Source organism: Juglans microcarpa x Juglans regia, chromosome 1D (genome assembly GCF_004785595.1).
Source record: "Juglans microcarpa x Juglans regia isolate MS1-56 chromosome 1D, Jm3101_v1.0, whole genome shotgun sequence".
NCBI lineage: Eukaryota > Viridiplantae > Streptophyta > Magnoliopsida > Fagales > Juglandaceae > Juglans > Juglans microcarpa x Juglans regia.
This window is the reverse complement of record NC_054594.1, coordinates 44,663,692-44,685,092: the sequence shown is the minus strand read 5'-3', so window position 1 is coordinate 44,685,092 and position 21,401 is coordinate 44,663,692. Positions and strand designations below refer to the sequence as shown.

Here is a 21,401-nt window from a genome sequence, read left to right as displayed (position 1 = left end):
TTATAAAATTTTTATTTCATCTCGCTTCCAAAACTTATCCGTAATGATTGATAATGCAGTCGATTTAGATAGAATTTTACATGAAAGTGTACGTGTACATATCATTTCACATTATACATGAAAATTCCATATTTATCACCGTCCCAATCTATTTATAATTATGTTAAAAAGATAAAATATATATTATATATATATATTTGATTCGAGTAGCCTTAAAATTTAAATATATAGATATATATTATTCGAATAGTTTTAAAATTTAAAATTCAAAATTTAAAATTGAACCAACAAGAAAGGTAAAATGAACTCTTTTCTTTCTCCTTTATTTCAAAACGCGGATATATCCACGGATCTCAAGATCTGCTCTACCAAAACAACTTTACCCATCTCTCCCTTTCATTCCTTCCAGTTCCTCCAACTGAAATCAATGTCAGAGAAACCCCCTGTACATCTTCCCGAAGAATGTTGGGAACTCGTGTTCTCTTTCGTCGACCACCATCGTCACTTCGAATCGCTATCTTTGGTCTGCAGGCAGTTCCTCGCCATCTCCAATCAACTTCGAGTTTTCCTCACTGTCACCGACCAGACAATTCTTTTCCTTCCTCGACTCCTCCGAAGATTTCGTCGTCTCCGCAAGATAGAACTCCGTGACTTTCATGGAGACCTCGAAGGCCTTCTTAATCAGATTGCAATGTCTGGGTTAGACCTCGAAGCTCTCCATCTTTCCAACCAGAAGAGTCTTCACCTCGATGGGTTGAGAGAATTGGGTTCGAATATGAAGAACTTGAGAAGCCTGAATTGCTCCAAGATAGGCTTATTGCAGGACATCCATCTGTTTACTATAGCATCATCGTTTCCAAATCTGGAAGAACTTGATATCAGCTATCCTGAGCATAAAGATTGCTACTCCTCAAATGGGTTGGATAATTTGGGGAGATTTTCGGGGCCTGTGACTGACTTGGGGGTTTCTGCGTTGACATTGAAGCTTAAAAACCTGATCAAGATCGACCTTTCAGGCAACCAGTTCATTACCAATCAATCACTAATCGCTCTGTCATCCAATTGTACCTTAATCAGAGAAATCGCGGTCCGAGACTGCTCTTGCATAACCCCAAATGCTATTGCTTTCGCGATTCGTTATAGTCGTGAATTGAGGTCCATATCTGTAAATGAAATCGGGTTGCCTTCAATGGAGGTTGGTTTCGTAGAATCTTTTCTATACGCTAAAGCCTTGGGAGATATTGATCTGTCAAACTCATTTGTTGCGGATGAACTGCTTTATTCAATTGTAGAAGCATGTCTCCCACTAAATAAGCTCACTCTTGCCCATTGCCACGGTTTCACGTTTGCCGGCTTCTCTTTGCTGTTGAACAAGTACCGGAGTCTTTGTTTGTTAAACCTTGAAGGAGTAAGTTTTCTCACAGACCAGAACATAATGGAGTTATCCGACTCTTTCTCCAAGTTAACCTCAATAAATCTCAGTAAATGTTCTAAGCTCACAAGTTCGACCTTCTTTACCATCATGAAAATGTGTCATCTACTGAATGAAGTCAAAATGGAGAGAACAAATCTAGGGAAGGAAGATCTTACTACGGATTTTGTGGTGAACCATCGCGTCAAGGCTCTAAACTTGGCTCAAAATGGTAAAATGGGAAATGAGAGTATCAAAACTTTGGTTACTGTTTGCCCCGGTTTACAACTCCTCGACCTAAGTTCTTGTTGGGAAATCACAGGAGAAAGCATTTCAGAAATTTTTAAGAGTTGCAGGGAGATCAGGCATTTGGAGATAAACCAATGTAGAGGGATCAAGGAGTTCATGATAGACTTCGAACTCTCCGAATTGGAGGAACTGAGTGCAAAAGGATCAGGGATTAATGATAATGCTTTGTCTATAATCGGAAAGAGAAGTTGCAGGCTACGACGTTTGGAATTGGCGGGCTGCCTGAATGTGACGGATAAAGGGGTGAAGGAAGTAATGAAGAACTGCAGAGGATTAAGGGAGATAAATCTGAAATGGTGCGATAATGTGAATATAGAGATTGCGTGGATGGTGTTTTCAAGGCCATCATTAAGAAAAATCACCCTGCCTTCTGCTGGTTTTCTTTCTACTGAAAGGCTAAGGAACCTGTTCTTGCGTCATGGCTGTTTTGTTGGGGAGGGCTAGCAAAAAGGACCCCGAAAGTGTCCCTCGGATACTCAATCATTTTACAGCTCCCTTCAGTTAACTTCTGCACATAATTAGTTGAAGATAGACGTTGTGTGAATTTTCATTTGTTTTTGTATCAGCAGACTCTTAATTTTAAGAGAAATGTCATTCTTCATGCTAGATTTTGTTATCCCACTGCTCTAATTTTGTCAATACAACACTCGCTGTTTATAGCCAATGTTAAAGAATGTTTTGAAGTAATTCAGTGCTGAGTGGTCTTCTGTTCAATAGGGAATGTAGTAATCTACATAAAATTGGGATATCAACTGTAAAAACGTTGATGAATTAAAGATGAGAGAAAGCAACCAAGTCATGGTTCACATGCTTACATTTTCCCTTTCTTTTGCTACCTTTTATCACTTGAGTAATCAAATAAATGTGGGTTAAAACAAAGAATTTTAATGGGTGAATAGTGAAAGCAAGAAGTCCCAAGGCAATACACGAAACAATGGTACCCCCAGTCAACCACTACATTCATGGTGGGCATGTTAAACATAGTGGACTACTTTGAATATATATTAACCACCCATTGAAATCTACGGAGCACTGTTAAATTAATGCTTTGTCCTCCTAATTCTCCCACCCATAGATCATAGGAAAGCTTTGTCCTTCTAGTTCTCCTTTTGCTTTTCTCCGATCTTTCCACAGATTTTTAAGAGCGTCTGTCCCTGTTGTTAGTGGGTGATAGATCATAGGATAAGATAAGCTAGAGTTATAACAGCTGGTTTAGTGCAGAGGCAACAGCATTAAATGGAAATTACAACCCCTGACAGAACACAATGACAACCAATCAAGCAGCGGCACGCAGCAAGCAAGGAGAAAAAACCAATAATATAATGTTGAACGTCAGGTTTTCTGCTAAATCTAATCGAGTTTTCTATTTCCTGTAATGGAGTATCCTGTTAGATATCCATTGATAGACTCTATTCCCAAAAGCAAGGGCTCTAGTGCCCTAGTATGAAACCAGAAGAAATGAAGTTTATAAAATATGTCGGCCCACTTCATTTCCCAAACGAATGATCTTCATTCCGCGGAAAGCATCATGTTTTTTTTTTTTTTTTTTTTTTTTTTTTTTTGGGAGAAAGCACCATTGCTTGGATGAAAGCACTAAGTATAAACTAATTGGGAAGAGCCATTGAGTGGGATTCCCGGAAGTCGTGTCACTGCAATATTAAACCAGCAACTTGTTCGAGTTGTGTTCCACGTAATTTTGTTGACACTGCACAACCGCGTGGAGACTGCAAAAAGTAAAAATAAATGAAGATTTTCTTCTTGAAGAATCCAGTTGATTCATAGCGGTTTATTTATGCAATCAGAAACTCTCTAATTTATTATAATACTATTTTATTTAATACCCATCTTAAATATCTCTTACTGAATTTGTTTCTTGTGTTCATAAGATTTACAAAATATCTCTTACTGAATACTGCAAAACAGTACAGAGTTTAGTGCCTTTTAAAAGATAATGTGAAACGGCAGTGTGGATCGAGCCACCATGATGCATACATAGAACACAACAAAGACTGCATTCGTATAGACAAAAAAAATACGCACTTTTACTGTATAAGTCTACTCCCATCCATTTAGATATCAAGTGCCTGGTAATCATGGTAAATGCACCACGCTGTCATGATGAGAACAATGTCAGCACCACCGTAATGAGAATAATTATGGGTGCGAATCATAAACGTAAGTAGTCATTACTTATTGATGTAGGGCTGAGGCTCCACCTCAAACATATAAGAAGAAAGTGCTCATTTCTTGATAGGGCATTATCCGTATTGGAGATAAAATTCAAAATGATCCTAACGCCACACCACAAGCCAAGGGAACAATTATGCCGAGTCACACTTGAGGATATTGCTACTGATATTTCGGGCTAGCAAATTTGTTAACGTTGTAATATTTTATTTTTATTTTTGAATAGCTTATATATAGGAGGAGGTAGGGGTGGGCAGCAGGGCCCCACCCTCAGCTACTCTACCCCCGTCCGCCCTGCTTTCGATCCGGGGGCGGGTATGAAACCCTCCCACCCGCATGGTGCAGGGCATGCGGATAGCACCCCTAGGAGGAGGTTATGGAGAGTTTGTATATAAATATTACACACTATGTACACTTGATATTATCTTGAATGAAAATCTCTCTTCCAGTGAATCTTTACAATCCGGTAGATATCAATCGTGACATTGGATAAATTAGCAGATTCTTGAGATAAATGAGATTAATAAAAAAAATAAAGCTTGGAAAAACAGGATCTCTCTTAATTCAGAAAATAGAACTTGGACCAGCTTCCTTAATTGATAGCAGAAACATATGGTGCTTTCTTTACACCTATTTTAGTGAATGGCAAAAGTGAGGACGTCGTGAGCTGAAGGGGCTCGCAAGTGTTGCCACATCGCCCTCTTCTCATATGGCATGCCCCAATTTGGTATTTATAACAAGGCTAATACGTACTAAAATGAACGTTGTGATGCTGTCATGCTTGTTGGCAAAATATTTTGTGGGGTTTTTATGTGAAGCTTTAATCCGAGATTAGCATCCTTGTGCTAATCATAATCTTAATTGCTATGCGATTTTGATACGCCTTCCTTGCTACACCATATTTGTGACCTGGTATGTGATCAACACAGGGATAGGAGAAGGTGTTGAAGTAGATGGACTCTACTCTTGTTTGCTTATATATTAGCTGCAGGTTTTTTTGATGATCAGTGTGCAGGAAAAAAAAAACTGAAGTATATGACAAGCACAGCTGATGAGAAGAACTAAACTATTTCTTTCATGGTTACATGTTTAATTTTGTATGTTAAACAAAAAATAGAAGTCTTTTTTCTTCTTTTTTCAGTGGTGAGGTAATATATATATATATATATTTATATATATTTGCTGGCTAGCTTGCTTCAGGTATGCTTTCTAAGTCAGGCATCCACCCTCTACAGTTTTCATCACCCGTGTATTCACCTGCCCCGCCTATGCAGCTTTTACTCTGAAGTTGAGAAACCTTCTCACCAACAGAATCGACTCCTTTCTCTAGTATCTCTAGCAGCTCTTTCTTGGTAATGATCAGTTTAATCCTGACCACCCCACTTTCTTGCACTGCTTCCCCCTCTGGATTTGCAAACCTCACCGTTTTCTTCTTCCCAACTTTTGGTGATGGCAAGGGAAGAGGTACTAGATGGTATACATGACCTCTGAGCAGTTTGGTTTCTGGTTTGAGATGCCGGAGGACAGGAAGGGTGTCAGATATTGCATGGCCAGGAAACTCCAACAAGACTTGGTGGACTTTCATGGGGGCTTTGTATCTGAGAACTTTCCCATCTGTTTTCATGATCTTGATAGCTTTTGTTTGCAGAACGAAGCTATTTCCCATGGTTTGTTTATTGAACCAAATCCTGGTTTAATGGAGGATTTCCAAGTGGAGAGTTCTAGGAGCAAAATGTGTTATATTTAAAGGAAAAGGTTGTAGAAAATACCCTCGTTATGTTTCAGATATTACAGAAAGTGGCCTTTCTCTCTCTCTCTCTTCGAACCCCATTCAGTTTATTTTTGTTGTCTCAGCTGGACTGAGTTCACGACTACTGGGTCATGGCCTCCTAATTGAAGTAATCATAGCCTTCTACAAACTTAAGAGGGTCGACTCGTGCAGAGTTGTGGGAGTCAAAACAGGTTGGCGATTGTTGGAATTTATAACATGCAAGTAAGATCATAAACCCTCACCACATAATTATGATTAGCTTTGCTTTCATTAAACAGTTGATCATGATATTGCTACCTCAGTAACTCTTAGTCATAAATCTTGGACTGGTTTACATCTTTAACAAATTTGTTTGAAGATCAAGCACAGATTTGACAATTGAAGTATGACAGAAAGGATGAAAACAAAAAAACTGCAAAAATATCAATGAATAATAGTAAGTCAGAATAACAATATCAGAACAAGTCTGTTATTTGTGAATCACACAGAGAATTAATCACGTAAAGTGAGGTTTTTACATGCTTCAGATCTGGAAAAAAAAACATTTGCCAAACACGAGTTTGTTGCCAACCTCATGGTAATTTTACTAGTAGAATCATTCATAAAGTGTAAAGGGCAATGAGTCAAATCAAGTATGTGTCGTGTATGGCATTACACAGAGTTAGGACCACCAAGTGGATTCTCACCAAAACCCATTTTTACAGTGAAAGATCAATCAAGATCCAGTAGAGCTGCGACTTGGTGGTTGACCACTGTGCACATTGTGATTGATTATTTCTAATGCAACACTGACATCTTGCCCTGCTCTTTTCAGCAGTAACATCACCCATATGCTTGTTGAGGTTGGCTAGGTATTTGAGCAAGTTACACTTCTCTTCTCTTCAAGTGTTTGGATGCCAAATTAAAATCATTTTTGAAGATACCGACCCTCCTTACTTGGGAAAAGATAAGAAAAAAACGACAAATTGTATTTCTTCCCATTATAAAATAATTTGAAGTACTTCATTTGAGGAAGAGATCAAGAGTTCAAGATCACACTTTTACTATCCAATTCCAATGATCCGTTTTGGGTGCCATTATGTAGCTGATAGGAAGATGTAGATTTTATTATTTGTATTATATTCTTAATACTCCCATTTACGTGTGAGATTGTCTATTTTTAATGATTAGGCCCAACACATAAAATATTTAATTAAATAGGTAGAGTGTAGAGTCAAGGTTCGAACTCAGAACTTCTACTCTGATACCATGTGATCATCATTTGTTCCAAAATCTTAAACTGATGGAAAGAACTAGATTTTATTATATTCTTAACAGGATATGCATAAAAAAACCGAAAGGGATGAGCCGAGTTGTCAAAAGGATGAAGACAACCATGGTAAAAGTGTAATGCAAGAGTTGAAATATTAAAACAGATCCTGGCCAAGTTGAAGGAAATGGCAGGGGAAAAGATAAGAAAAAAACGACAAATTGTATTTCTTCCCATTATAAAATAATTTGAATTACTTCATTTGAGAAAGAGATCAAGAGTTCAAGATCACACTTTTACTATCTAATTCCAATGATCCGTTTTGGGTGTCATTATGTAACTGATGGAAAGATGTAGATTTTATTATTTGTATTATATTCTTAATACTTCCCTTCACGTGTGAGATAGTCTATTTTTAATGATTAGGCCCAATATATGAAATATTTAATTAAATAGATAGAGTGTAGAGTCAAGGTTCAAATTCAGAACTTTTACTCTGATACTATGTGATTATCATTTGTCTCAAAATCTTAAACTGATGGAAAGAACTAGATTTTATTATATTCTTAACAAGATATGCATAAAAAAATCGAAAGGGATGAACCGAGTTGTCAAAAGGATGAAGACAGCCATGGTAAAAGTGTAATGCAAGAGTTGAAATATTAAAACAAAGTCTGGCCAAGTTGAAGGAAATGGCAGGGGAAAAGATAAGAAAAAAACGACAAATTGTATTTCTTCCCATTATAAAATAATTTGAAGGACTTCATTTGAGGAAGAGATCAAGAGTTCAAGATCACACTTTTACTATCCAATTCTAATGATCTATTTTGGGTGCCATTGTGTAGTGGGAAGATGTAGATTTTATTATTTATATTATATTCTTAACATTCCCCCTTATATGTGGAATAGTCTCTTATGGTTTGGCCAAAATCCAATAATAACTAAACTTTAGCATGTGCCAAAAAACCACCACAATGGATTAGACATTGCTATAAAATTTTAGACTTCAACTACAGTAATTCTTCAAATTTGTAGGTGAACAGTAGGTTAGCCAGATATTAAAATATTCAATTCTCACTCCTTTCACAAAATAGGTATTTTTTGTAATTAAGAAAATTGGTTCAATTTATTATTATTAAGTATAAAATGTGATAAAAATAAATTAATTAGTTAATATTAATTAGAATATTAATTATTAAGTTAATTATAATGATAAGTTAATTATAATATAATAATTATTAATATTAATATTAATATTTAATATTTAATAAATGTGATAAATATAAATATAAATTTAATTAGAATATAATTATTATTAATATTAAATTAATAGAATTATAAAATGTGATACAAATAAATTAAATAAAAAAATTATTAAATTAATAATATTTTATTATTATATAGAGAGTAAATAGCTAATCCAGTGTGGAGATTGAATTTAAATGGAATAGTCAAATGCAAAAAAGTGTGATATTGGCTAAATTTTAAAAATGAATTTGGCCAAGCCAATGATGATACTCTTAATGATTAGGCCCAACACATGAAATATTTAATTAAATGGATAGAGTGTAGAGTCAGGATTCGAACTTAAGACCTCTGCTTTGATACCATGTAAAATTATTACTTGTCTCAAAAGTTTAAATTGATAAAAATAGTTAGATTTTATTATTTGTATCGTAAAAAACCGAAAGGGATGAGCCGAGTTGTCAAAAGGACGAAGACAGCCATGGTAAAAGTGTAATGCAAGAGTTGAAATATTGAAACAGAGTCTGGCCAAGTTGAAGGAAATGGCAGGGGAAGTTTTGAGTGTAAGCCATGAAAACGATTGAGAGGCGGTTGGCGCGTGAATTGTGCGGATTGGAGAGTAGTGCAGAAAAGGTGGGCTTAGTGCTGAGTGATGTTACCAATACGCAAGCTTGATATAATAACACTCTCGTGGTGTAATTCTTTTAACTAGTGGAGGTAGGAAATAGTTCCCTTCACTATAATTTCCAATGGAAACAGAAAGGGACCATGAACTTTGTTTCATCTGGAGGGGGGGGCGTCTGGGCTAAATGCTTCATCATAGTCATAGCATTCGGATTTTGACATTGAAGTATCATCATAATCAGAACTTATTTTGTTAAAAACAAATCGTTGGATGGTTGGGTGGAGAAATTAACGATGATTATCCAGGCATGCCGAGTTATATTGGATGACTATCCAGGCATGGCCTTCATATATGATATATGTACACACACTTCCTCAAAATCTTTCAAGAATAGAACTGTTAAGGTTGCGTTTGGATGATAAGGTATTCTCAAATATTTTGTGAATAGTAATGAAAAAATAATGATAGAATATTAAATAATATTGAAAAATATGTGAAAAATAATAATAAAATAATAAATAATAATGAGATTTTTTTTTTTTTTGACTTGTTTTTGGGATCTAAGGAGGATTGAGATGGTGTGAGCGATTGTGTCAGCATGATGAATACGCCTATCTGTAATGTGTGTTTGAAAACAAATAAAAAGAGAAGGCAAAAGAAAGAAAGAAAAAGAAGAAAATTCACATGAAACTTTCTTTTAGGCCCAGAAAGAGACCTGTAATTATGTTGAAGTACATTGCATTCAATGCATATAATTGTAAAAGTGGCAAGACCGTTGCAAACTGCACACGCTTTTCTTTTCTTTTCTTTTCCCCAAAGCACGAAAAATGAGAAAACTTGATCAAACGGCGAAGTTTTGTTTTGAAGGTAACTAAGGACGATCAGTTCAAACTGGGGTGTTGAAACAGTAAGCATGATTTTTCGTCATGTTGCTGTTGATATCCGACCTGTTTCTCGAAGCAAGAATCGTTACCCTTTTTCTTTTTCTTTTTTTCAATATTGGACTATGGTGTCCTTCGAATAACTCAAAATGGAAATGCAACTACTGCTCACACTGGACTCCTTTGTCTTCTCTCAATCATATTAAGTCTTGAGTTTTAGAAAAAATTTACACAATCTCATATTATTCACACAACCTTCACACTTCACATTTTTTTTAATTTTTATTATTTTTTTTGTTTTATCAAATATTTAATATATAAATAATGAATAAAAGAATTGAATTAGTTTAAAAAGACTAAACTCAAAAAAAAATTTAAAAAATTAAAAATTTAAAAAAATGTGATGTATGAAAATTAAGAGGAGGTTGTGTAGTATTGCTTTGAGTTTTAAGCTACATTTTTTGATATTGAGAAGTTGATTTGTGAATAATAATATTTTTTGAATACCATTAAAATATAATGTAAATAAATTGAGATATGTGTGTAAATATATAAAATAGATTGATATGAATTTAATTTTTACGTAAAAATTTTAAAAAAATAATAAATTATATCAATAATTAATTTGAAATAGATTTAGATAACTAACCAACCAAACATGGCCAAGAGCTTCCTTTTAAACACAAAAGATAAAGACAAGGTCCCTTTAGATTTTCGCCCAACATTCCCTCTTTTTTTGTGAGAGTATATGGCTTCTAGATTGCGTCAAGACTCGAGAGTGGAGAGATATGGTCGGCTGATGTGGCGTGGCGATGAGGGAGCGGAACTTGCCTCTCACTGGTTGAACGGCACCGTCATGTAGAATTCTCTTTAATTAATTGGATAATATTTTTCCTTAGACTTGGGGATTAAAACGGTCATTAAGCAATTATGATGCTTTTTTAACTTGATCATTGCAATTGGCATTTTCCGGAAAAGTGCCATTTGTCCTCCTTTTGGAATGTCTACGTGGAGGCCCTGAATGTCGCTTGCATATGTCAGCACATGTTTCGTTTTCTACTTCTTTTATTCATCAAAGACGGATCCCCCTATTGGTGCTTAATTAGTGTTGAAATTTAGTATTATAGAAGCGAGATAAATGCTACACATCATTTTCATACTATCATGTTTGTTTAAATAAAATAATAAAACTGACAAATCACATATTAGTATAAGATATAAAAGATGATAAATAAAATTTTTCATACAAACTATGAGCAAAATCTCAAGTATGAGTTTTACCTTGAAATTCGGATAAATTTTAGAAGATCCTAATCACTTTATAACATAAATTAACGCCTTAAATCAACAATGCATTAATTATATTTTATAAACATAGGAATATAAATCATTTTCTTAATTGATTATAGTCTCATAAATGATTCCTATCTAAAGTAAAATATAGTTAAATCAAACCTTTTCAATATGTCTAAAGATAAAAGTATATATGTTACAATTGCAAACATAAAATGAGTAGGGTAATGTAAACCATTTATAAAGTAACTGGATACCATATAAAAACATTTTTATAGATAAGAAATTATTCTTATTAGTCACTATTCACCACCCCATACAGTATGAAACACCCTCATACCTTATAAAAAATATTCATACACCATATAAAAAAGTTATAGATGTGGAATTTGAGAGTAAATAGTGACTGATGCATAATAAATTTTTTTATGAATTATGTAGAGAATACCGTATTATTTATATAAATAATACATAAACAGTATAATATTTTGCCCATTTTGATATTTTGTTTATACAAATAATACATAAACAGTATAATATTTTGCCCATTTTGGTATTTTGCTTTGTTAGTGCGTGTACCACAACTCGTTTGAATAACTTGTTGCACTTCAAAATTATTCCAGATAACATCACATTCCAATTGTTAAATTTTCTACAGCATAATTAGGCATTGGTGCAGTGTCTTGACTACTGAGAATCATCACCGTCCACCAGAATCTTTGTCTCCTACGGTGACTTTGGCATTCAAGATTTACAAGTTTTTTTTTTTTTTTTTTTGGTTTGATAAGCAAAGAATTACAAAACTTAGCATAATGACATTGTATTTCATTTGTGTTAATTCTTCTAAGTTCTTATTCCACTCTATGCTAGCTGAAGTTGTGATGTGATGGCACAGAGAAAATAGAAAAGGAAATTGGGACATGCTACACAGAAGTGCACATTATTTAAAAATATGTGATTTTACTTTTTTACCTTCATACTTCATATTTCATATTTTACATGTTAAGAAATAAGAAATATGAAGTATGAGAGTAAAAAAATAAATCAAATATTTTTAAATAGTATGCAAGAATATGAGACTTATGTCTAGATTTTTTCTAACGAAAAATGATAATGTATTGAAATTTAAACAACCATGCCTTCAAATCTTCCAACCATTAGCAACATTAACGGTTGGGATACAGAAACAGTTTCATTTCATCATTACAACTTTTCTAAATTCCCACACAATATAATAAACAATTCAAAATTTTCAAATTCTATAATAATAATAATATTAAAAAAATAATATTCTAACAATATTTTATTTAATTTTCAACTTTTATCTTAAACTATCTCATCTCATCTCATGTCACTATTCAAATGAGGCCTAAAAAAGAAAAACCGTATCTTCGGAGAGACATGCATTAAGAACATACCTGTTCAAGAAAAAGGGGAAAAAAAAGGTAACAAAGAAATATGAATCATAAAATGGTTAAACAAAAAATCATTGTAATGTCTTTTAGCTCCCTCGACAAATGGAATTATGGAAACCTCAGGTAGACCAACTAGAATAGTAATCTTGCAGAGGAAAAGAAGAAAAAAGGAAAGAGAAACACAGCGATGGTAAAATTGTTGACTAGTCTAATTTTCTCGTAATCAAGGTTGTGCCAAAGACTACAAGTAATTATCTTACAAAGAAAACACAAGGTTGGCATTGTTGACTAATCTAGTTCTTGTAATTAGGATTGTCCCGGAGACCGAGCTTAGAGAGAACCAAGCAGTAGGAATCCCAGTCGGTTCTTCGGAGATACTTCAATAACCTCTTCCTCATCTGCACCATTCCTATAAGACCCTTCCGAGAATGCTTATCCTACAACATTATGACAAGTTAATCAAATTAGGAAAAAGGGGGAAGTAATGACACCTCTAGGATTTCCATCTATGCAATCGATTAATAGGTAGACTTGTTGGCAGTCATACTATTATTTTCTTTTTCCATTTTTCGGGGCGCTAATGGGCAGGCACGGTTCAGATATCATGTTATAAGTAAATTCTCACTAAACATGCCCAATAATTTAGAAACTAAATATAGTTGGCTAACCACCTCTTTATCAGGAGCGGATGCAATTTCTTGTTCAAATAAAAGGATTGGTATTAACCTCAAGTAATACTATAAAATGCTAAATATAGTTCATCAAACTAAACAGTAGAGAAATGAGCAGTGATACAATGAACACCATGTAATATAGTAGACTGTATTAAAGAGATACTTAGTTCGATTGTCACCTTCTTGTGTAAAACAGAAGATAGATGCTTGATCTTAGTTGTGAGTTGTGCCACTGCAAAGAAATCAAAGGAAGGACCTCAATAATCCTTGGCCAGTTAAAAAAAAACACCACTAGTTGAAAATATGATATGTATGGAAAGACTTCAAGGATAAAACTGAAATGCTCACTTCTCCGATTTCTCAACCGTAGGTTCAAAAGGAATATAATACCTTCCCCTTGGGGAAAACGGTGTGGGGAGCCGGGGCATACACATCCACCCAGATATGTCATGGATTTGAATGTCTCAAAAAGAATTCTACATCATTAAGTAGATGATTATACTGCTAAACATCTCTGCTTCCCTCCCATCATCAAATCCATTATCATCATACATTTGCAAAAAATGAATAGAGGAAATTAGATCAAAAATTTTACGTTAACCGGTTTTTTTTACGTATAAAAAAAATCACAAAATATGAGATACCCTTTTGCCTATATTTATCAAAAGGGAACTACTAGCTACCCAATTTTATGTCGCAGTAGGGATTTTAATAGCACCCACTCTCCAATGAAAGTACAAAACAACCAGATTGCATAGAAAAAAGGCAAAGTCCCCAAAAGTTGTCTTTTTGCTTTCTAGATCAAATTGGCCAAACCATACATATACAGTCACTACTCTCCTCAGACTAAGACACATTCTACAAATGTCAAAAACAGAAAATGGAAAAAAATGAAAAAAAAAAAAAAAAACAGCCTTCTTTTTGTGTTACAAACAGAAAGAGAACTAAGAAGATAAGCCTGGACACATCAATCAAAAGATGAGCATGTGAAGATAAAGGCTTTACACAAGTACCATAAACCATAAAATGAGAAACAAAGTAATCAATCAGTATGGAAAAGGGTAATGGAAGTATAAAATGAACCCCTTTACCTTGAACACGTGCAGATCCGCAATCTGACTCTGACATTTTAAATTCATCTCTTACTTTTGCAAGCTCAATTTTCAGTTTTTCTGCAGAAGACATATTATCCGGATGGAAATACTGCATTAAACATATTTCAAAAAAGAACAATTAGAGCAACAAATCTCCTCCAATATTAGAAAGTAGAGTAACTTCATGTGGAATGATTGAAATGTAGGCAATCAATAAGTTCATACTGGGTACAGTTTAAGGACATGCACTTTCCAAAGAATGAGCTACCCAAAAATAAATATCTTGTGTGCACATTTTTTTTTATCGGTAAATAAGATTTTATTGATCATAAGAATAGGCAAAGCCCAAGTACACGGGTCATATACAAGAGCAGCGCCTACGAGTGATGTTCTAGTGAAAATGCCAATTCTAGAAGTGATGGCGACAATGTAAGGTTCACTTATTTCATCTGAGATTTATGCCAGTTCCGTCATCAGCATATACTGAATTTGTCTTTCAGGTAAAAATGCTCAATGTAAGAAGGACAGGATGCTAAGAGTAATACTGGACATATACTAAATCCTAAATAAAAGAATGCAAAAATAGGATCACAAATAGATGAAGATTTCAAATTAGCTCTTTCGCAAGATTATATGAATTAAAAAAATACACTTCACGAAAAGCCCTTGCAACAATCTCATCCAATTGAATGAATAACAAGAATGTAAAAAAGCGAGTAGGATACTTGCCTTTTCAACAAGATGCTCCTTTGGAGGTTGGAGCATAAAGTTTGGAGTTCTGCCTAACTGACCCAGAATATCCATTCTCTGGACTGAAAAAATAAATCTGAATCAGTAAATTATATGAGTTTATAGATATCATATCGAACAGCAGGAAAACTTTAAGCTAAATAATTATAAAAAGCTACAAAATTTTTAAGTGTTATTCCACAACTGAACAAACATTCTAACCAGCATTATATGAAAATGTTAATAAAAAATAAAACAAAATGAAAACAAGTAGTGATATTGCAAAATTTTCTTTGGACCCTGCTAACACACACAAAGGAGTTCAAGAAATCCTTTTGTCACATTTAAAGGTTAATCTAACAGGGATAAGAAGAAAGGAAGAACTAAACCAGGCCCGCTCATGATCTACTATATAGGTAAGTCCGGATTCTAGAAATTATCCAATTGATGGAACAAGATTAGTATTGTGGAGCAGCGAGATTGATTTCATTCTCAACACTTTAAGGGGAATAAAAGGGTGGAAAACCATAGAAATTAAATATTTTCACTATTTATGAAACAAGAAACAAAATTTTACCCCCAATCAAGCCAAGTCCTAGAATGTAGCAGCACGATATCTGTCATTTTTTCTAAAATTTTACAGAAACCATGGAAAGAGAATCTAAATTGTAGTTATAAAGCCAAAATGGAGCACAATCTACCATCTAGCATCTTTTAACTCTTGGAATTTGATAATTTCAGGTTGATTAGCTTCCGGATGATAACTGAGTTCAGCACAGTCAAATAATGTTTTGTTCTGGAGTAAAGAAAAAAACAGTACCACTCAAACAAGTAGTCCAAAAGATACCTGCCTAAATGCATTTTTCATCTTTAATGTCTTAACCGGTCCAAAATAATAAAATACTACTCTTCGAAACTTCCACTCCTCTCACTTATCTTCAATCTCAGCAACCGAAAACAGAGGTTAAATCCGCATACCATGAAACATTAAAATATAACATCATAATAAGCACAATTTAGACGTGCATAGAGACATCACTAGATTGAAAACCTTGACCCCCTCTCGATGTGCCATTATCGAATGCAGAAATGTTTTGCCTCTCACAATCGTTCACCTTTTTAGGGAGTTTTAGCAAGGGGGTGTGGTAGCATATTAACATTTTTTTAATACGTAATCAAGAATTTTATTGATGAAAGCAGGTTACAAATTAACATAAAATCAAGCAATCCAAACTACCCCTTTCTTCATTCACAATAAAAATACCAAACAAAGAAACATAGTTTCCCATCCTCTACCAACCATAACAATTTTCTATTATTTTTCATATTCTATTCCAAGACTAGCATGCAAATTATCAATTCCATAAAACTTCCTCAGACCCAAAACAGAATGTACATTCTTCCATGATCTACTATCCAAATGATAGAACATGCTTAGAATCTATTTTATTGAACTACATGCAAAACCATGTTACTTACTGGAACTTTTCTTCGCCTTCTCATCGTCTGATATCTTCATTCTCAACAAGCTCTCCCTCAAATCCTTAAACGAAACCCCGCCAATCCTCGACTCTGTCTCCTTATCCTCCATCTCCCTCAGTTTCACCAACCTCTCGTTCAGTTCCCCAAGTGAAAACCACGCCTTCCCTTCTTTGTTCCCATCCGACCTCAGCTTCCTCAGTTTCTCCCCCAACTCCCCATAGCTATACATCTTCACAAACTCCGTCTTCATTGCCATTTTCTCCCCCTCCGTATCCTTCCGCTCCCTTTCCTTCCCAAACACTGAAACCGGCAGCGTATCAGTCCCGCCAATCACCGGAACCGGATCCGTAGACGGCTTCAATTTCAAATTATTCTTAAATTCCGATAACGACATCGGGTCAGCCCTCCTCCTCTCATTCTGTGCCATACCGGGCGACGAACGTAGCTGCCGTAAACTCAAACGAATTGCTTCGAACGAATGATTTCCGCCACTGCCGCCAAATTTTCCGGGGCCCGAAGCTGTGTTGGTAACGTTCTCGTCGGCCTTCTCCGTCACATTCCGTTTGTAAAGCTCTTGAAACGAGATGTGCTGGGATGAAGATTCGGAGGACGGTGTCGTCGCATGTGCGGAGTTGGGTCTGGAGAGAGGTGGCACAGAGGATCGGAGGCGGAACTCGGAGAGGTTCCTGCGGATTTCTTCGAGGGAAGCGATTTTGGAAGGCTTGGAGAAAGATGAGTCTGAAGGGCTCAAAGGTTTCGCTGGGATTGTGGGATTCCTTTGTGAAAATGGGGAAGCGGGTCTATGTTGTCGCTGTTGTTGTTGTTTGAGACTGGCTTTGACATCAGAGAAATAGGAGGATAAGGATGATTGAGATTCGGAGGGGTCGGATGAGGCGGATGGCGGGGATTGGTCGGCAGAGGTGGGCTCAGGAGGGGTCGAGGAGGTAGAAAAGAGGTGAACGAGGGAGGGGTTGTGGAGGGTTCTGTGTTTGGGTCTGAGTTGGAGAGCAGCCATAGGAGGCGAAGAGGAGTGAGCTTGTTAAGGGATGTAGGGTTTGGGAGGTGAAGAAAAGGGGAGTGAGGGTTTAGTGTGCGAACCAGGTAGGGATTTTGGTGTTTTTGGGGTTGAAGACGAAGACGCTGAGGAATGGTTGGGGCCAGGTTTAGGGCTTGGGCCACCTGAGACAGGTTATATACTAGAAATTTAAAGAATGCAGCCTCTTTTCTTCTAGGCCCAATAGAAGGGGGAAAACTCTTCAAAAGGAAATCCGAGCTTACGAACTTTACCGCGAATACATAAAGTGACCCAGTAGATATTTGTGAAAAGTGGCCCATCCTATAAGCAGCGGCCGAGCCTATCATTATATGGCCCAATCACGTAAGAACCACCTTATATCAGTTGAAAGATTACAAGGCATCATATTTTAGATAAAAAATTATACAATACTGTTTGAGTTTGTTCTCTCAATTTTATCGCTTATTTATTTATTTTTTATTTTTTTTAAATACATTTGGGGGAGGGGGTTTGGAACTCCATACCTCTATTTTGGAAGCTAGGGGTTATGCCAATCAGATTACAAGTCTTTGGCTTTTTTTTTTTAACTTCATAGTTAGAGATGTGACAATTTGCACTAATGACACACCTAATAGTAAAACCTGAGCGGCATAGTAGCGTTATCCTTTTAGATTAGAAAAATAAAAAGAATAAAGAAACTAATTACTTATCTTTAAAGTTTGATCTATCTATCTATTATTTCAATTAATATTAGTTTTCAAAATAGTTCAGTTTTAACATTATTCTGGGCAAGTTTAAAAGTCTCAAATAGACAAGTATGTAGTAGTTCATTTATAAAATTATAAAAAAGAAAAAAAAGAAAAGGTAAACTCCATTATAAAATTGTAAAAAAAATATTTTCATTTGTAAAATTTAAATTTTAAAATTTATCTTATAAATCAAAATATGACATATAAATAATATGTGGTGTATATTATTTATTATTATTAGATAAATTTTTTAAATAATATTAAATATCAAATAAATGTATTAAGTTACGAGTGTACAAAAATAGGGGGACTAGACCGAACAGGTAGATTTGTTCCGATTTTATAAGCGGTTTGGTGCGGTACAAGTTCTTAGGAATCAAAACTGGTCATAAACCAGTGTAGTAACGAATTTTAGTATTTTGAAAATCGTTTAAACTGAACTAGCCCGGTATATATATTTATAATTTTTTATATTATATATTAATTTAATTTAATATTATATTTTTTATATTGGGTGCACCCCAATCCGTCCGCCGCCCCCCTACTAGGCTAAAGGCCCAGTACATTTTTCTGGACCCAGAATTTAACTAAAAAAATTAAATATATTTAAAAATTGAAAAAATATATAGTATATACATATATATAGATAGAACTATATACTAAATTTCAACTATTAACTACTAAACTATTACAAATTACAATTTACAATTATACAAATTAAGACTCTAAGAGAACTAATAAACTTAAACTAATAAACTTGGGATTGTGGGATTCCTTTGTGAAAATGGGGAAGCGGGGTCGGGCCCCTGTTGCCCACCCCTACCTTTGGGCGCATGGTAGAATCTAGATGATGTGCCGCCCATCTCACTGCGACTCCGTCAGACTCCTCATTTTTTTTCACTTTTCACATGCACTTTCTTATTAAAGACTAAGGCCTCGTTTGTTTTCAGGAAACATCTCATCTCATCTCACTTCATTATTACAACTTTCTCAAATACCCACACAAAATAAAATAAACAATTCAACTTTTTCAAATCCTAAAACAAAAATAATATTAAAAAATATATTCTAACAATATTTTATTTAACTTTTTAACTTTAATCTCATCTCATCTCTGAAAACAAACGAGCCCTAACTTCTGAGAGCATCCCCTTTGGATTCCCCATAAAATTCTATATAATTTAACTAAAAAAGTACATTTTCTAAAATTTTTTCCTAAATTTTATTCATCTTTAAAAAACCTTCTACATCTCGTTCCTCATCCCTATCTCTATTCTATTAAATAATATTTCTCTAATATTTCTTTATTATTTTTTCTCTCACTTCCATTTACAATTTTAACTCTAACTCTTTTGTCTTATTATCTTCTTTTCAAATATCACATTCTACTAAATACTTATACGATTTTGACTACCGAATACAGTATTATTTTTCAAACCGAAATTTGTATTATAAAAATAGTAATTTTTTTTTAATATGTGCATTTTCTAACTGTAACATTTTGAACTCCTACTTCCAATGGTAACATTTTGAACTCCTATCTCCAACAGTAATATTTTTTATTTTTTCTCCAACAATAACTTTTTTTGTCTTCTCTCAAACGGTAACATTTGTTGTCCTATATGTAACGGTAACTTTTTACTCTATAAATAGACATTCTGCTTGCATTCACATTCTCACAAACTCAAGTCTCATTTGATCTAAAACACTGAAATTCAACAGTCTCCCCTGATATCTCACTCCCTTCATCAAATGGCTCGTACATTCTTTCATAAATTGCTCACATACTTATCCTCTGAAGATGAGTTGGATGTTGTTCTTAATGACGAGGCTGATGGACAATCATCGAGGCATCGTGGCAATCGTCAAGAGCATGAGCACCTATCTCGTGATTATTTTGTAGAAAATCCAGTATATCCCTCGAATCTATTTCGAATGAGATTTCGGATGAGCCGTCTCCTATTTCTTCATATTCTAAATGAGGTAGAATCTTACGAATCGTACTTCGTCCAAAAAAGAGACAGTGCCGGAAGACTTGGTTTATCTTCTATACAAAAGATAACCGTATCACTTAGAATGCTGACGTATGGGGTTATTAGAGATTTTATGGATGAATACATACGTATTAGTGAAAGCACCACAATGGAGAGTCTTAAAAAATTCTCTGAGACAATAGTAAGTGTTTTTTCATAATCATACTTGTGGTCACCAAATGCCAATGATATTGCTTGATTACTTGCGGTTGGTGAACAACGAGGATTTCCAGGAATGCTGGGAAGCATTGACTGCATGCATTGGAAGTGAAAAAATTGTCCCGTAGCCTTGAAATGTATGTACTCCGGCCACATTCGTGAACTAACTATTATTTTAGAAGCAGTTGCTTCATGTGATCTCTGGATATGGCATGAATTTTTTCGTATGTCCGATTCACATAACGACATTAATGTGCTAGCGATATCTTCTATTTTTACGAAACTTGCCTAAGGGCGTGCTCCTCCAGTCAATTACACAATCAATGGCAACGACTACATTATGTGATATTACCTTGCGGATGGTATTTATCCCAAGTGGCGAACTTTTGTGAAGACGATTCCATTACCACAAAGGAATAAGAAGAAAAATTTTATGAAAGCACAAGAATTCATAAGAAAAGATGTCGAGCGTGCATTCGAAGTACTTCAACAACGATTTACAATCATTCGTGGACCTTCCCGAATGTTCAAAGTCAAGAAACTAAAAAATATAATGAAAGCATGTATTATTCTACATAATATGATCATTGAAGACGAGCGTGATGATAGTGAGGGTCATGATGTTGAGTATGATCAACTTGATGATGAAGTTCCGGAACTGTCGTGCAATCATACAACTGAGCTTACGGACTTCATCCGATGTCATCATCATATTAGAGACAACTCGACACATCATCAGCTCCAAGCAGATGTAATTAAGCATCAATGGTTATTATTTTCCCAACAATAGACATGTCGCATAATCTATGATTTTTTTTCCGCCATTTTAGTAGTGATAATATTTGAGTTAATTATGGTAGTTTCGTATTACCTTCATGTTAGTAGTGGCTATATTTGAGCGTGCATCTGTAATAGTTTCTGAAAAAGTAATGCTACATACAACCGTGAAGTGCGTAAACGCCGCGTAATCGCTTTGAAAAAGAGTGAGGTCTACTATTAAAAAATTAATTTTTTTCATGTGGGTCTCATATTTTATTCACTTTCTTCAAAGCGATTACGCGGTAGTTACACAATTCACGG

At 34.8% G+C, this 21,401-nt stretch overlaps 3 protein-coding genes across 4 annotated transcripts; 1 reads left to right on the top strand and 2 right to left on the bottom strand.

Moving 5' to 3' along the window:
* Positions 1 to 312: 312 nt before the first annotated feature.
* Positions 313 to 2,407, top strand: LOC121258772 (F-box/LRR-repeat protein 2). The gene has a single exon (XM_041160317.1). It carries the CDS (start codon positions 428 to 430, stop codon positions 2,162 to 2,164), a length of 1,737 nt encoding a protein of 578 aa, XP_041016251.1. The 5' UTR covers positions 313 to 427; the 3' UTR covers positions 2,165 to 2,407.
* Positions 2,408 to 4,956: 2,549 nt separating this feature from the next.
* On the bottom strand, positions 4,957 to 5,637 carry LOC121261479. Its single transcript, XM_041163888.1, has one exon. The coding sequence runs from the start codon at positions 5,571 to 5,573 to the stop codon at positions 5,094 to 5,096; it is 480 nt and encodes a 159-aa protein (XP_041019822.1). The 5' UTR covers positions 5,574 to 5,637; the 3' UTR covers positions 4,957 to 5,093.
* A 6,805-nt stretch (positions 5,638 to 12,442) lies between these two features.
* On the bottom strand, positions 12,443 to 17,539 carry LOC121259530. 2 transcript variants are annotated; one of them, XM_041161159.1, is made up of 6 exons: positions 16,595 to 17,539; positions 16,363 to 16,474; positions 14,884 to 14,966; positions 14,152 to 14,263; positions 13,240 to 13,292; positions 12,443 to 12,823 (listed from the first exon to the last, which is right to left on the bottom strand). In XM_041161159.1, the coding sequence occupies exons 1-6, from the start codon at positions 17,378 to 17,380 to the stop codon at positions 12,680 to 12,682; spliced, it is 1,290 nt and encodes a 429-aa protein (XP_041017093.1). In that variant the 5' UTR covers positions 17,381 to 17,539; the 3' UTR covers positions 12,443 to 12,679. The 2 variants fall into 2 exon arrangements, with proteins under 2 accessions (XP_041017093.1, XP_041017084.1); XM_041161150.1 differs by having other exon boundaries at positions 16,363 to 17,538.
* Positions 17,540 to 21,401: the final 3,862 nt, after the last annotated feature.

Coding starts and splice junctions, on each gene's coding strand:
- LOC121258772 (XM_041160317.1), top strand. CDS start 428: ATGTCAGAGAAACCCCCTGTACATCTTCCCGAAGAATGTTGGGAACTC.
- LOC121261479 (XM_041163888.1), bottom strand. CDS start 5,573: ATGGGAAATAGCTTCGTTCTGCAAACAAAAGCTATCAAGATCATGAAA.
- LOC121259530 (XM_041161150.1), bottom strand. CDS start 17,380: ATGGCTGCTCTCCAACTCAGACCCAAACACAGAACCCTCCACAACCCC. Junction 14,967..16,362: donor GAAGGCGAAGAAAAGTTCCA/GTAAGTAACATG, acceptor TTATTTTTTCAG/TCCAGAGAATGGATATTCTG. Junction 12,824..13,239: donor CTTCTGTTTTACACAAGAAG/GTGACAATCGAA, acceptor ATAATGTTGTAG/GATAAGCATTCTCGGAAGGG.